This window comes from Amphiura filiformis, chromosome 16, assembly GCF_039555335.1.
Source record: "Amphiura filiformis chromosome 16, Afil_fr2py, whole genome shotgun sequence".
NCBI lineage: Eukaryota > Metazoa > Echinodermata > Ophiuroidea > Amphilepidida > Amphiuridae > Amphiura > Amphiura filiformis.
In genome coordinates this window covers 1,427,880-1,444,793 of record NC_092643.1, presented here as the reverse complement: position 1 = coordinate 1,444,793, position 16,914 = coordinate 1,427,880, and the positions used below count along the sequence as shown (strand labels likewise).

Sequence of the window (16,914 nt, the reverse complement as noted above, 5' to 3'; positions counted from 1 at the left end):
AAGGGTCCAGAACGAGGTGTGATGTAAACAATCATGTCCATGTTTAGGCTTTTAACATCAGAAGCAGGGAAAATATCTTCTCGTTTAATCATTTTGAAAGACGATATTAGAAGGTATCAGACAACGAGAAAGATTACCATTGGAAGATAGGGCTTACAACATGTACAAAGTTGAACAAAATAGACCATTTTGCTGCACAGTAGTCTCATGTTGTTCCGCCTTTGCATTCAAATGTATAGGAAGACCACTCGCTATGTGGAAGGTTACTTCGAGACTTACTGTCTACAAGCTCTTATGGCAACGCGGAGGTGGTCACGTGCGTATTTATAAATATAGTCGAACCATACTGTTAGATGTAACCTTTTTTGGAATGTTTATATCAATTGAGAGTTCATTAACTCTACATACAAATAGATTACCATTCCTATTTCAGGTTATGGGTAACCTTACAATATACTGAAATCAGAACCTTTATATTATACCACTTCACCTAAAATGCAGCACAAGATACAGAGAATAAAACAGGGACGATTAGATGCTGGTGAAAGTAAATGGGGCTGGTGCACGTGACGTAAATACATCAGTGAAGCATTTTGACTGGTAACTGAGATTAGTAACATCACGTGTACACAAGTCATATCCATTCATAAGAATGACTAGGTATTGTATTTTTATCCTGCATCAAAATGACGTCACACGCATAAATTGTGTTTATTGATCTACACGACAACGGAGGCAGCACATCTTAATAGCCGATGATTGACACTCTGTTCTTAGCAAAACATCACAAGAAAATGAAATTCTAAACGTAGCTTTCAAATTAACTGAAGATTGGCCCGACTCAGCGTTCAACGTAAATGTCATTGAACTGACTGACTTCTACACTATTTACGCAACACCCTGAATCAGCCTGCCGCGATTCATTTCAAGTACGTGGTAACTTTAAACCAACCATACCAGAACAGTGCACACTATTTGCTGGATTCTATTAATAAAATATATTTTACGACTTTACCACATTGACTGGCATTTTGAATTAAGGCAAAAAGAAATGTGACATTAAGATTGACACGGCGAATCCGTTCTCGTTATATCCACCAATTAAGCTTCCCAAGAAAATACTAACTTAATTGACATTTTCATTTCTAAAACCTTGTTGGAAAAATGTTGAACTTGCAGTGTTTAGTGACGCGAAGGAGTCAAGTATAGGTTTCACTCCCATTCAATTCACGCAGTTTTTCAATGAACTACAAAAGTATCATTCTAACCGGAAGCTTTGAATAAAACGTAGTTTGTTCTTTTATCCTTTTTATCCCAATAAAAAGAATATATAACTAGTATACTATGTAGTGTTTAATACCAATTGACTCACGCAAGTCACAACATGCCTAGTATAAGTATAATATACTATAAGTGGTTTTTGTCTTGGAAATAAGGTCACCCAGGCTGTGCCAAGAGATTGATAAAAACATACTTTAATATTTTGGCAATGTTTCAAGAAGAAAAAGAGACAATCTTGAATAGAAATAATGTTCAGAACAGGACAGCCGTTGATGTAGTAGACAAAACAATGTTAGGCTAGATATGTTTCCCGCTGCATATGCAGATAGGACGATCGGATATGACTCACAGGACTATACCAAGACGGTCTTGGTATACAAGACGAATTGGTAATTTATAAAAGATCGTTAATAGAGTAATATAAACACCTCAAAAAAATAACTAACCCCACTTAAATAATGGCCATTGATCGGGCTATTGTATTACAAATCTCTAAAATGCGTTGGAAGCAGAATTTATTTCTGCGCATTTTGACACCTCATTTGATACGATAGCCCAGAAAACAATAAAACACCAGTCAATTTAATGTAGCAAGGTCCAGATTTGAAAGTTGCACTTACATACAATACAAATACACTAGATATCATTACACAGATTTCCTTCCATTATGCTGAATACAAAATCAATACAATTTACTGCAACTTTCAAATCTTGGGTTACATTTATTTAAATGTACGCTGTGACGTCAATATAATTTTAGTCAATTGCAACAAATGCGGTGTCAAAATGTGCAGAAATAAATTCTGCTTCCAACGCATTTTACAGATTTGTAATACAATCGCCCGTCTTTGAATAATAGTCATTATTTAAGGGGGTTAGTTACTTTTTTTGACATGTTTAGATTATCGCGTATGTGGTAATCAAGGTTTATTGACGGATACAGTGACGAGTCAACAGTAAACCATAACCGTTCACCACACACCACCACAACAAATAATAGTGGCAGTCAACATTCTATTTCAGATTGCCATATAGAGAGTAGAATCATTTTAGGTATAGCGCTATAGATCTTTGCTCAGTTTAACAAATGTGTGGTAATATTATCACTACCAGATTCCTATCGCTGCCGCCCCAGAGGTACACTGCTACCCAGCTACTCTATTGGTACTCGAGAGTACCTGTGTGGGTATTAGAGTACGCACACACGTACAGTGCACATACTGGTACTGGATTGGTACTGCAACTGGTACTCTAGAGCAGCAACAAGGTAGCTAGGCAACAGTGTACCTCTGGGTCGGCATCATTAGAAATCTGGTAGTGTAACTTGACAAATGCCGCAAACTAAACACTATAAAAGATATACTGTTATTGGTCTCTATTTAACTGATCTCCAATTTAACAACAACAGTACCACGGACAATCACGTACTTTCTTTTCTTTTCCTATGTTTCAAACCTCAAGGTCGTTTAGATTTGTTTTTAATGTCTGCATAATTACTGAGTGCAATGTCTATATAATTATTGCACTGAGTGCAATATTCAAGGAATAATATATTGTCAATATGTCTACAAGAAGTCTTTAAAGCCAGTTATTAACATTAGTGTTCATATACTAGGATCTTAAACTCATCTGCCAGGGCACAGTTCTTTAACCCCAATATGGATGTACACTCGTAAGCAGAATTCTGAATATATTGGGTACAAAATCTCATCCTCCATAACTTGCAGTTAACTTTTGAACCATTATATTGTTGAATGGAGTTCATTGACATGTGCGACTGGAATCGAGTCTAGTTTTGTAATAATATAATACTTACCTATGTTGGCAGCATAATCCCACCAATCGTAGGAACATTGCTTGGCCTTAAGGCCGCTTAATGTTTTTGCTACAATTACTCTGGGCGGTGAAACTACAGCCCGTACTATAAGATAGAAGACAAACACAGCTATTATAAGGCCAAGTCGTTTGATGAGATCTATATCTGTTATACGAACTCTAGCGGCCGAACGTACGCGGAAGACAACAGAGATTCTGCAGATATAAAAAAAGGAGAAGAAAATGAGTAAAGGTATAATTGTTCCTGCGCTAATGAAAACATAATACTCAGGAAGAGATATTATAATATGCAAATAAAAAAAATAATTTGCATAAACAAAATAAGTAGAAATTAACATACGAACATTTGCAAATAGACTGCAAAATGTTGAGAATTCTTGAAGTTGGTACAATTCTAAAAATTATGTCATTCACCCAACTTCCAAAGGAAATTACAGCAATGACTTAACTTTAACAACCCCAGCCAAAGCCAGAAACATTTCAATCACCCAAAATGTTAAAAAAAGCCAAATTGAATGAACGAAAAATCCAACACTAGAACTTTAAAACGTTTCTGTCTATATGCACACATTGTAATTCAATGCATTTACCATGAATGTTTGTTGATGACGTTGAGCTCTCGTAATAATGCTCAAACAAATATTTAACGAGATTTCCTGGTAAGGTTTGTTTATCTTTGAAGATGAAAATGCTGAAATAAGTGTTCTCTGTCTCAAATTCAGGACATATTGTAAAGTCTGGTATTTTAGTGGTTGATTTCACTGATAGTTGCGACCTTTTGTAACTCATCGTAACTCTAACATTGTGAATTGTGCTGGGGCAAGCACCATGACGTATCATTACAAACATTGATTGTGACCGTTTGTCTGCAATACAAGTGGCACGACAGTATGAAAAAACACAAAAGTGCTGTTACGATGTATAGGATTTCTCGCAAAAATCGGGGCAACATGATGTAACAGAAGCGGGCCACCAGGTTTGTAAAGAAAAAATCCTGCCAACTAGCATTTTATAAGTCTACACTTGCTATCCAGGCTTGTGCATTTTTTAGTGTGAGCTTGGAACGGTCCATGGATTTCCCATGGATTAGCATGTGTCCCTTACGGACCAACCTGGGTACACAAACAAGCAGCTGCCATATTGGTGCAGCAAGTATACAAGTGTTATTCCTTTAATCTTCCTTCATTCTTACTTGCGTCCAAAATCGGCAGACCACCGGACAGTCGCAAATGATAAGTGTCATGCCTTACCAATTGATCTATATTGATTACTATCACACCAAAACAAACGAATTAGGTTATCTCCAGGAATATGCGCATTACAGGATTAGATAATTTGAAACACTGTTGATATTGCATCTGTAATGTTTTTCGCTTTTATATCTGAGAATACACAGTTATAATTACTTTGAGACAGCCTGCATTATACATGAAGTCGTACCATATGAAATTGGGTGGAACCGTGAAAAAGGCGGGAAAAAAGAACGTCTGCAATCCACCACAGCTGTATAGCATTACTTCGTCATTGGGGTGTTTCTAATGACACACTCACGCAGTTGAACATTTATTCAAGCATAAAAATGTGCTGACAGTCTGTTTTCTGAGCCTGAACTCAATTGATTATAAAAGAACGCTCAAACTTGAAATTAAAGAAGACATAAGTAAGAAGAAAATGCACGAGGGAGGGTACATCTTACACAGGCCAATACGCTAGATAAACATATCCTAATAGCATATCCAGATAGATGAAGATTGATACGACATAAGGATAAGTTAGACGTGGTTCGCTTACCTCCAGGTTTTTAGAAGCAAAGCACCGAATAATGTAGCAAATCCTATTTCTTTAAACCATTGAACTAATGTACATGTGGCTACTGTCGGAACACCGTAACTTACAGGTACCTGCAAGAATACAAAAACAAGATATTTGTTTAGTTTTAAGTAAAATGAATCAGCCAATTGGGGCAAGGATGAATGGGAGACGTCTTTGTTGCTCTTGCTTTTATTGTACTACATCAAGAATGCATATGTGGGAAGGTAGCTGAACTCCAAAGGTTATCAGTTCTTTTAAATTGACATTTTTAATTCGTTTTTACGCACTTTCTGGATCTATCGGCTTTCCATTTTGTTATCACGTATTTCTACCTAATGTTTTTACTACACTCTTAAAATTATTTTACTCAACTTGAGTAAAAAGATCACAACTCACCAAATTGAGTAAAAAATTACTCAAATTGAGGAAATACTACCCAACATTGAGCTCATACTGATAAATAGTACTCAACATTGAGGGTATTATTTATTAATATGAGCTCAATGTTGGGTATTATTTACAAAATATGAGTAATTTAGGAATTAGAACATACACATACTAAAGTAATCAGAATGTATTACGTGTTTAGTATTTACATGTATTATTCGTAAGACAGAATAACCAGCTTTCCATTTTGTTATCACGTATTTCTACCTAATGTTTTACTACACTCTTAAAATTATTTCACTCAACTTGAGTAAAAAGATTACAACTCACCAAATTGAGTAAAGAATTACACAAATTGAGGAAATAATACCCAACATTGACCTCATATTGATAAATAGTACTCAACATTGAAGGTAGCTGATGTATTATTCTGTACAAGTTAAGAGGTTTTCCAAAATAAAAACATCATATACTGACAAACACAAGTGATTTAATCAAATCAATACATAATTGATTCTATTGATTCTATTCAATTCACTATTGTTCCCATTCCACTCGAGAGCCTTATTCATTCCTAATACCCTTGTTATCAAATTAATAATGAATATATAAATAGTACAAAGGTCAAGTTACCACATTCAAAATAAAGCAAAACAAATAAGATAAATATGAAGTCAATAAGGTTCTATGTCGCTAACAAAACTGTATAGTGAATTCAGTATAAGAATCTCAAGCACTGCCACTTGTTAAACTAGATCAGCGACTTCGTAAACATCTTCAAGAATGACAAAATAGACAAAACCAGATTTTCAGGTAATACGTGTCTCCCTCAGATGCGTATCGAATTATTTACTTATTTTCAAAAAGCGTTTTGTTTCGTAAATTGCTCTGCGCGCTATGTAAACAATTTGATTTGCCAGGCACAATTGACGTTTTCTTGAACTTCATGAAAGCTGAGCACTTATACTATTTGTCTAGACAAGCTTTGAACATTCTTCTCTTTCTTTGAGGTAGAGGTCATTTGCACACTTCCAGGCACTGTGTTTGTCAAAATTGAATCATGTATTGATGAAAGGTTCCTGTTTACGTTTATGTCTGCTAACGCTCAAGTAAGCACTAATAGTGATATCGATCTAAACAATTGGAAGTAGCATTCTGAATTCGGCAGACTTCCTTGTACCTTCGGCATTATTTTTGTGAAGGGGCCTTAACGCGACCAGATACTGTGCTTGTCTTATTTTCTGATCAGTTCGGTTTAAAGCTGAAACCCAATTTAAACTGAAAAAAGTAATTACTACAAAACAAGGGCTAGATGGATTTTAAAACATGGTGCGAAAAACTTTGCTATTCCCATGAATAGTTTAGATCATGTAAATAGGCCATGAGAATGCCACGTCCGTACGAAGAGGTCCATATCTTAACTACAGTTAACACCAAAATGTGTGATTGGCTCCATAGCGACGCCCTCAGTTTTTCTCGAATTTCTACATTTTGCCTGATTGTAATGCTCAGTGGTGCACTAAAATAATAAGTGATACGCCCGAGGTGCTTAAATTACAATAAAATTTCAGTCTTTATGCTACTAAAATGTTCCCATTACGCAGAATGAGCAGTATAAAGAGAACAAAAACCGTATTTTGATTGGCTATGTAAAATTCTCACTGCTCGGCTGCGGATTCGTTTAGATTTAAAAGTGAAACAGCAAGTTTTTTGTAAGTATAGAGCCATAGTGGAACACATCGCAGTCAGTTCAAAAAAGATACATGATACAGTAGTTCTTTTATGCAAAAGTGGAAAATTCTCTAAGAGACAAGTTTGCGAATGCTGCAAACAAGGAATGATATCATTTGCGCATGCGCCCATCTGGAACCTGCAACGTTCATGTGACATTCAAGGGTGCTGATTGGTTATGCAGTAATAAGTGACATCGAATTGACCTCACGCTTACAAGCATGGTGTATTGTGTATACAGTAAGCCAAAAAATTAAGGTACCAGTTGTGTTCACCCCTGCATATCCTATATAAAGAAATAAGTGTCAAAATTAAAACAAGCAGCCAATACCTGTACTCTTTAGCTCTGATTTAAGACCTCATTTGTTGAAATTGGTTGAAAATTAAACAAACGGTGGTCTAAAACCTAATAAAGAAACGAAATCAAAAGTTGCACTTTTGTGTTCTAATCAATGAAAGCACGATGCTAATTTTAAAGTGTTAATCAATGGAAGCACGGCGCTGGTTCTCTTCGTGAACGCATTGTGTGCAAATCAATAGGGCACGCAATGTAGCAAACTGCAACTTTTACATTGGCATCTTCCTTGGGTTTTTGGATCGTCATATCTTTATTTCTTAAACAATTTCAACAAATGAGGTCTTAAATTCGAGCTAAAAAAAAGCTATTGGCTGCTGGTTTCAATTATGACATATCTGTCTTTGTTTATGATATTTAAGGGGTGAACATAACTGGTACCTTAATTTTTTGGCTTACTGTATATCCTACCTGAGCGTGCTATACAGTATAAGTTATGTATGATACAAATGCCCAACAAATAAGCATGATGATACTTATTATTATTATTATTATTATTATTATAGTAAAAAACACGTTCAGTCTCGTTTTTGTATTTACATCTATGATTTGTTCAATATCCTTTCGGTGCCACTATTGAGGCACCTCCAATCGTGTCTACAAAGTTTACTTATTTGACAATACTAGATTGCCAACAGGCACAATAAAATCGTTTAGAGTCTTACAGACAATCAAGAGAGCTGGCTCAATACAACAAGTACACGCCATAAGCAGAAATAATGTCACTAACGTGATTTGGATTTTGCACGTTTCTAGTCTGTTTTACTGCTCAAAGTTACAAAACCAATTTTGTCTTCAAAAATAATATATGATTTCAATCACTAATATTTATACTCATTCAAATTCATTATGTAAATGCTTAATATGATTATTATCTTATTGATAGCATTAAGGAATGAATAAAAATTGGAAAAAGTTTCAGATTTATCCATCTCGTGCACACCACATGGGCACAAGAAGGTTTAAAGACTAATCAAGATGGCTCCGCTTGTAAAATAATGTGCAAAACCTCTTTTTGTTTTCGTTCGCCGGAGGATTTTTAATGTGAGGTAAACAGGGCGGGAATGGATTTGAACTACATCATCTATCAATGTGTCAGCTTCTTGATAGCTTTGTTTGTATTAAACTAGACGACTTTGTGCGTTACCAGGGGCATATGACATGAAATGATAAAACGAAAAAAGGGCGCGAAACTAGATAAACAGAAATAGGTTCTAAAACGTGTGATTTTTTTTTGGTGTGATATTTTCTTTACCGAACAAATCCTTCCTTCCCAATCAAGTGCCTTAGAGGAAGGAAATGTATAAAACGAGACATATACTTTCTTCAAACCAATGGTTCAATGGTTTAAAAATGTTGTAGGCAATATTTATTTTAAACCTCCACGTGTGCTATAAATTCTAATAGTCTTTATTTTATTGAAATATTGCATTTCAGCATATATATTAAATTAAAATGTTGTCTCTATGGGTGAAGTCAAGAAATGACGGAAGTAAGAGCAAGGAGATCGAACCCATGACCTCTGTAATATTAGTCATGTGATGTCTAGTGTGAGGTTGGAGGGACATATCGTTGGAAGCAATATGCACATACTAATTTGCATAATACACTATATATGCACATACTAATTTGCATAATACACTACTACGCTATATATGCACATACTAATTTGCATAATACACTATTACGCCAAACATAATGAAATTAAATTTGATATAGATTAACACGAATAACACAACATAAATAACAAGAACAAAAAGAGTTACATTCCACAGACAGCTGCTGTAGCCATGAGCATTATAAGATATTTCAAAGGAGAAGTTGAAATTAATGAAAAGAGACTCTACAAAATATGCATATTCTATATTATCTTTCATATCTTAAGATTGTGAGAAATAATAATAGTTCACAGTAGTGACATTTTAAGCTATTGCACACAGTATTTCGCCTGAAACAAAAATCACTGAATTCAACATTTTTTCTCTTTTATGCCTTTGAATGTTTGAGAAGTATGTCAGATAACAAATAGCGCTCGAATAAGGTTTTGATTACAATCTTTAGTTCCCATATTCAGTAGTTTTGTCTTCTTTGATCCGAACCTGTCGGCAAAGTTTCCTTACAAAAACATAGATTTGAAGATATCGTTTAGATAAATTACGCAGGAGTATATAGAAAACAATAACATCCATGCCCCAATTAATTTAGCTAGAAATTTAAAGTCATTCCTTCTAATGCTCTCTAAATGGATGACTTAGCGATACGTAGATGACGCAGAATGTATTGTTGATGGTATCTTTCGAGTTTATGGCAATATTGTTTTAGGAAAACATTAATCATTGAAGCATGCAGAACAACATATTGGTTTGAACAACTATTTTGTTAGATTTATGTATTCTTCTGGGAATCGTGCTTGAATTTTGTCAGCTGTATGTTGTAGTAATTGGTACATTCTTTATTTCCTGTAGTGTAATGGGGGAACTAATTTTACTAATTGGGTACCCTTCTGCTATTCCATTGTGAAATTAGGATTGGGATTATGCATTCTATTCAAAGGATAGTCTAACAATGAAAATATGTAAAAAATAAATAAATAAATAAATAAATAAATAAATAAATAAATAAATAAATAAATAAATAAATAAATAAATAAATAAATAAATAAATAAATAAATAAATAATAATACCAATGAATAAATAATACCAATGAATTAATAAAAATGTTTTACCGAACTAAGTATGCTTGTTGAAAACAAGCAGGCTGCGCTGGAATAAGAGATATTTTTTCTTCTACACAGGGGTCAAATTTACAAACTGATTTGATATTGAATTGAATCAATTCGATAAACATAACAGGAATGCCAACACTAATGATTAATTTAAAATGACACTACTACGCAATTATGATTGAAACAGGATTGTCACAAGATACTACATATCTGCAGTCCAATGACCATTGCATCATTTCAAGATAACCCTTTCAGTTCAGTGATCAAGTTTCTTGATAGGAAGGGAAATGTTTTTGAGTCACTACCGACTATTAAGTTACATTGGATTTCTACTAAATGCGTTCGGTTACAAATAGCTAATGCAATCTGTGTAGAGTATATTCCCGTAATGTACGTTAGGGTGCGGATGATCACTTATGCTTATGGGGAAATGCGCCTTTGAATACATCAGGGCTCTACCGCGACCTCCACCAGCATGTGGTGCAAAAAATCAACAAATAAACAAAAAGGTACGATTTGCGTTTCTTGAATGGGAGTCTGAAACATATTGCGCCCTCAACGTCCATAAAATAGTTTTTCAAAGACAAGGCCAAATATTACTTATCTGATTCAATTTGCACTTCATATTTGTCAAATTGCAGCCATTTTATTTATTAGCTCATTAATCAGTACTCGTTCTTTCATCCAAAGATGTGGTGATATACATAAAGTACAGAAACTCCTTGTTGGTCTGCTTGTCCCTATACTTAGCGTGGTGTGATCAATACCTCCTGAATTGCCTATGGCTCAATGTATAGAAATTGGACCAAAAGATGTTTGCCACGCCCAGTAAATTGACTGTTTCGGGTGATTCTAAAGCGCTAAATACACAGATTTACACATTCAAATAATTATGTGCTTTTGAAATAATCATGTGCTTTCCCTTAGACAGAATCCCATGTTTCGAAATATACGAAAGTCTAAACAACAGTTGCAGGTTTGCGAATCATCTTCAGGAAACGTCACACACAAATTTGCGTCTGTGAATATGCGATGAATGACTGGTGATTCCTTGTAAAACAAAGAATTACTGATGACGAGTCTCCCGAAGATTTGTATAACATGTCTATTGTTAACATGGAATGCTGTGCATATTCCACAGGACAGAATAACCATGTTTCTTATCATTATATTCTACATATTGGGTGTATAAAAAGCATCATGCACAATGTTAATATTCTGCGTTTCAAACACTTACTTCTTATCAATTAGGCATACTTCTCAGCTTACCGAGTCAATTTATTCCTTGAAACAGCTTTGCAGATTTACTACTTGGAACGCCCGCTATTTTTAATTTTCATTTTGATTAGATTTTAACCCGGTACAATCAAAATGATGGGAACTAGAGCACAGGGTAGCGCGATACGCACTGAAATGCTCAAGGCCTTTCAGCACGCGACACAGCCTATTATATTGGCCTATGTGATAAATAATAATGTCAGATGTCACCCATTTAAAATTTGCCGTTTAGCTCAAAAGTTTTGCATTCCGTGAGTAGGATTCACTATAGACATTAAAGTACACAGGCAGCTGATAATGCTTCGATCTGGGTCAGGTGGGAATAGAATAATATTTTTATTATTCATCATTTTGAACTTAGTAAAGATGACAGTGTGATGGTAAGTCATTAGTATTCAATCTCGCCCGTCTCTGCTAAGTCTTGAACAGTCTTACGCTTGCAGCAAAACGGAAGACAATAACTTCTTTGAAAGGCGAGATTGTGATGTTGCTTTTGGCTGAGCTTTGCTGGATGTTTTACATCCCTACAGCAAACACGTAGGCTTTTCACTATTCAACAGGCTCCTTTCACATTCAACCATTTATTCGATATTCTGCTTGTTCGACATGCCATCAACAACAAAGACCAGCTTACTTATGACTTTCAATAGGGTTCGGGTTATGGTAAAGGCAGTATGGTTAGGGTTAGGATTAGGGTTAGATTTAGGGTAAGTGGAGTGTCGAACAAATCGGAAGGCATTTGCTCCTTTGTATACGCTCATTTGTTCCGTTGTATTCGGTATCACTAAATTGAAAAAAGCTATATGTTTGTCTCGGAGAGGGGAATACGCCTTTATCAGGCTGATAGATGTACAAGTATGCCCGCCACCTTTTTACTTTAAGATTTTGGTTTTATAATGAGAACGACTAAGCTGTCAACATGATGAAGGAATATTACGATATATTTTGGCGGCTGTGATGCTTAATACATAATTTATAAATCGCGATTTAACATAAAAAAATAAGCTATGTTATCATTAACTCCTATGAGTTATTGAATTGAATATACGTACATCTGAATCCTAGTTATGTTAAGGGGGACTGCCCTAATAATATATACATAACTGTGCTTGGTGGGTTTGACATAAAAATATGCACCAAGTTAGATACAACATACTCCACAGTTTTTAGTGGAACTATTGCTAATTTCAAGCTGAATGTTCTCATATTCAGAACTCTTACAGCTGAAAACATTGCTAGATAATTAAAATCCCAACTGACAAAAAAGTCGACCTATATTGATCTGAAAAACTTTGTTTTAATACCCTGGATTGTAATACATTAAAATGCCTGTGCGCCATTGAGACTGGGGAGCGCAAAAACCGATACCGTGCGGATGAATCTTGGTAATATCTCAGCAAGAATGTCAAATAATGAGAAAAAAATACCATTTCAAAGCATGAATCCCAGAATGCAAATTGGTATTATTAGTATATAATTTTAAAGCTTTTTTTCGATGACCTACACACAAATAATTCCTCATCTTATTTTCATGCATTTATTGGTAATAAAATAACCACTTATCTCTATTTCTGAATTGGATATGGAGTGTGTCATTTAGTATACACCAGTAACTATAATTCCATTTCATATCGAGCGAGAGTTTGCATTTTTTCTACACCTGTGGCCTCTCGCTAGAAGCAAAGAATTTCATACTGTTATTCTTCCATTCATATCCTCGCCCCCTAATACATTTTTTGATTTGAAAGACAAGAAATTTCAACACGTCGGCACTTTTTGAAAATATGACCAGTGGAAATCTTTTCCTATAAAACCAATGCATTACACACATTTGGACAGTATTTCAAAAAATCTAAATTATTTGATATCAGAAGGACATTCCTCATATTCAAAATGTAATTTGGTGTGTCTGATATGCTCTCAGGGCCCACAAAAATATTGTGCAAAGGTGGGTGACCGAACACAGAACATTAACACTTGTGATGCGATCAAGCGAAATCAGCTGGAACTCGGAAATATTGATTTTGAGATATATCCGAACAAAGAAAATATTTCCTTTTGTTTCCTGTTCTTTTGGACACTTTTTAATTGTTCATACATATGGAACGAGTTGTTGAATTTCAATGGGCTCTTGTGCAAAATGCAGCTTTGTAAATGCTTTTATGCTCTTATAAGAAACTGACAATTTAATATTTCCGAGTTCCCACTGATTTTGCTTGATCGCATCACAATTGTGACCAACAATGTGTTAAAGCATACTGGGGAACAGCATGTAAAGAATTATTCATTGCATTAATTATAATTATCCCTGACACATTTAACATATTTAGACGCCACCAACCACCCTTTTGGACACCCTTTCGCATTTTCACTACACAAGATCGTTTCAAATAATTTCCACACGTTTTGTCACCCACGATCATGTAAAATATTTAAAAGACAAAAAGTTCTGCACCGGTGATCAAGCTTACTTAAATGCACTCAGCTCACTTTAATTATCTCACATATATGTGTTGCATCAAAAGGTTGGAATCTAGGTTAACTCTCTTCACGCGGGTGTCGACTGCAGTCGACATGTTTCATTTTTTTTAATTCAAAAATTTCAGAAATGTAAATTTTCGTGACCATATTTGGAATCAGCCTGAAAATTGCATTAAAATGAGTACAAACAAGCCTAGTATTGGTTGAGTAGTTCTTAAGATTGGTCTTGATATTTTGAGAAAAAATGTCTTTTTCCGTTGAAGCGCATGGCTAGCAGGCAGAGCATTAACATGTGAATACTATTCATAAAGATGCATACCATATAACCTATTCCGCTGCGTCTGTAAAGGGTCAGCGTCTGACCCGTTTATTTTATTTTATTTCACCGCCTTTAATAAAAGACGACCGAAATTGTAGTGAGTATGAGCGATTTGGGAGGTTACCAAAAGATTATTGAGCAAATTCAGCGAGGCAGGAAAAACCCGAGGCAATGTGCGCATTAAAGAGGGACTGTTGTTATCTGTCTTCAACAGAAATTACAAGGTTTAATTTTAAAGACTTCGTACCAAGAGACAGGGATATTGAACGATATCTCGTTCAATACACTCCAGAGACCAATTGCCGGGTTCCAGATGTACTGTAATAAAATGTTGTAATTACTCCAATAAGGTCTATATTACATCAATAGCTGCTTGAATTTGGCAATTCTATGATTAGGCGCTATACGTATGTTTCCGCCATTTGTAATGCGATCAAGAAAAATCAGTCGGAACTCGGAAATATTAAATTTTCAGTTTCTTATAGGATAGTAAAGAACATTTACAAAGCTGAATTGTGCAGAAAACCCATTTGAAATTGAACAACCAGTTCAACAGATATGAGCAATTAAAGAGTTTCCAAAACAATAGGAAACAAAAGGAAATATTTCATTTGTTTGGCTATATCTCAAAATCAATATTTCCGAGTTCCGACTGATTTTGCTTAATCGCATCACATTTTAGTTTTAAAACTTTAATTTATTAGAAGTTAACTGCACATAATAAATCAAATAAAAGTAAGAAAAAAACTTTTGTTTCAAGCGGAACGGTATGAGGACAAGTCTAACTAACATTTTTTTATGTATAAAAAACGTAATGTGGAATATGAATAGCAAAACGCTCGTTTTGAATTCGTGGGCGTTTTTGTAAAATAAGGGCTTACTTGCAAATCTATGTAGAGAGTGGTCGTTGAGGGCGCTATTACCTCCGTTTTTATTCAGATTTAGGCTTGTAATAAAATACTAGTGGTTTGTTGTTCATAAAATTTGCACAATATAATTTTATGTTCCAATCCATACGCCCTACTATTGCTGGTAAGTGGGGGAAATGCACCCAGTCGGGTGAAAATTCTGGATTTATCTATTACGGCTAGCGAAATGAGCCGAAAAGTTTTGAACAGTCTGGGGAATTCAGACCCGTGCACCACTTTTGAAATCTTACGGATGGCACTGAATCAAAGGGGTATGTCATGCAATAGTTCACTTATAAGACCTTTATGCGTGGTATTGGTAATTGTGTGATTTTTTTTTCTTTTCTCTATTTAATATTCTTATAGGTAAATATCGAAAACCTTCAAGTCCCATTCTGCAACATTCATATATTAAAAGCCTCATGATCACAAAGTTCTCCTGGGCGAAAGAAACTCGATATTTTATAAAGATCTCCCAAATCCCAACACCATGCCACAGACAAATAACACCTTAATTATAATTCGAAACATGTTTCGGTGGCATTATAAGCTACACGTTTGTTTCAAATTAGCAAGGGAAGACATGAGCGAGAACAGGGATCCAAATTACCCCGGGGTTACGCACTACGTGTTCGACCACCTTCTCCCCGTTCAATTTCGGCTATACCATTAGTTTGATAAATTATCTACTTACTTACTAGCACATTTGATGGTTGAAATCATCGATGAGAGTCGGGAAAGACAGGTAACAGACATTATAAAAACGTCTTAATGTACGAGGCTCTAAATATATATGTTTCAAGCTGCCGTTGATGGCGCTGTTATTTCTGTTGTCTATTCCATTACCCTCGTTTATTTAAAGCTTGTCACCAGAGTTCATATAGGACAATTATTTATGGAGATTATTGTCTGAGAGATTCATGTGTCTCTTATGTCGGCCTTGCTAATAGTTCTCTTCAACATAATTGACTGTATTGGACATTTTACCCGGTTGCTCGATACGAATAGAGCATTTAACACAATTAAGTCAATTTGACTATCATTGTTAAATCTTTGTCTTTGTCTTGTCTTTTCATCAAGCACCTTATGGGTATCTTTGTATGTAAATACCAATGTCTTATCTTAGCGCGTCTAGAGTGATCATGGTGCCTCATTTCTACATTTTCCTATATTCATGTTACATTTATGTTTCGAAATGTGCAAAAGTTAACATTTACAGTAAAGAAACCGAACTTACCAAACTCACAGGATAAAATATAGAAAACGGTGTAACGCCGTGCCTGGCACAGTCATAGTAAAACCCGACATTTAAGGAGTTTAAGATTCAATTACGCATCGTATACCAACCAACGCTGTCAACAATCTACCCACCCACTGCACCCAGTACATATATAGGTCTACTTTCAACATACCCAGATTAGAATGAGTTTATGAGATAAATTTACAACGGGAATAGCTACATAGCTGCAATATCACTGTATCGACTTTTAAGTGCTGCTGTTTGTAATGGATACCATGACTTCATCAACAACTTCTGTTTCTTATATTTAAACTTTGGATATCTTAACTAAATATTGGGGAACCACCAGGATGGAATGGGAGAGGCATGGTCTTAATTTGTTCTACTCTTTTCGACACTGACTTTGGTTGTTTTGTTATGAATGTACTTGGACCCATCGGATTATGGTTTCTTGAAGATATCTTGTGAAATTTGGTAACTAACGTATACGCATTTGTTTTCAAAAAAGTATATCATTAGTGAGATTATATTTACTTTTAAGTACTTTTAACTTCAATGAT

At 35.1% G+C, this 16,914-nt stretch overlaps 1 protein-coding gene across 1 annotated transcript in view; it reads right to left on the bottom strand.

The window, feature by feature from the left end:
* The window catches only part of LOC140135411 (probable G-protein coupled receptor CG31760), a 195,972-nt gene that overhangs the window by 61,046 nt on the left and 118,012 nt on the right, over positions 1-16,914 (bottom strand). The window contains exons 6-7 of the mRNA XM_072156902.1: positions 4,909-5,018; positions 3,098-3,312 (exon numbers count right to left, since the gene is read on the bottom strand). Of these exons, the coding sequence (XP_072013003.1) occupies positions 3,098-3,312; positions 4,909-5,018 (325 nt within the window). The remainder of the gene's footprint in view (positions 1-3,097; positions 3,313-4,908; positions 5,019-16,914) is intronic.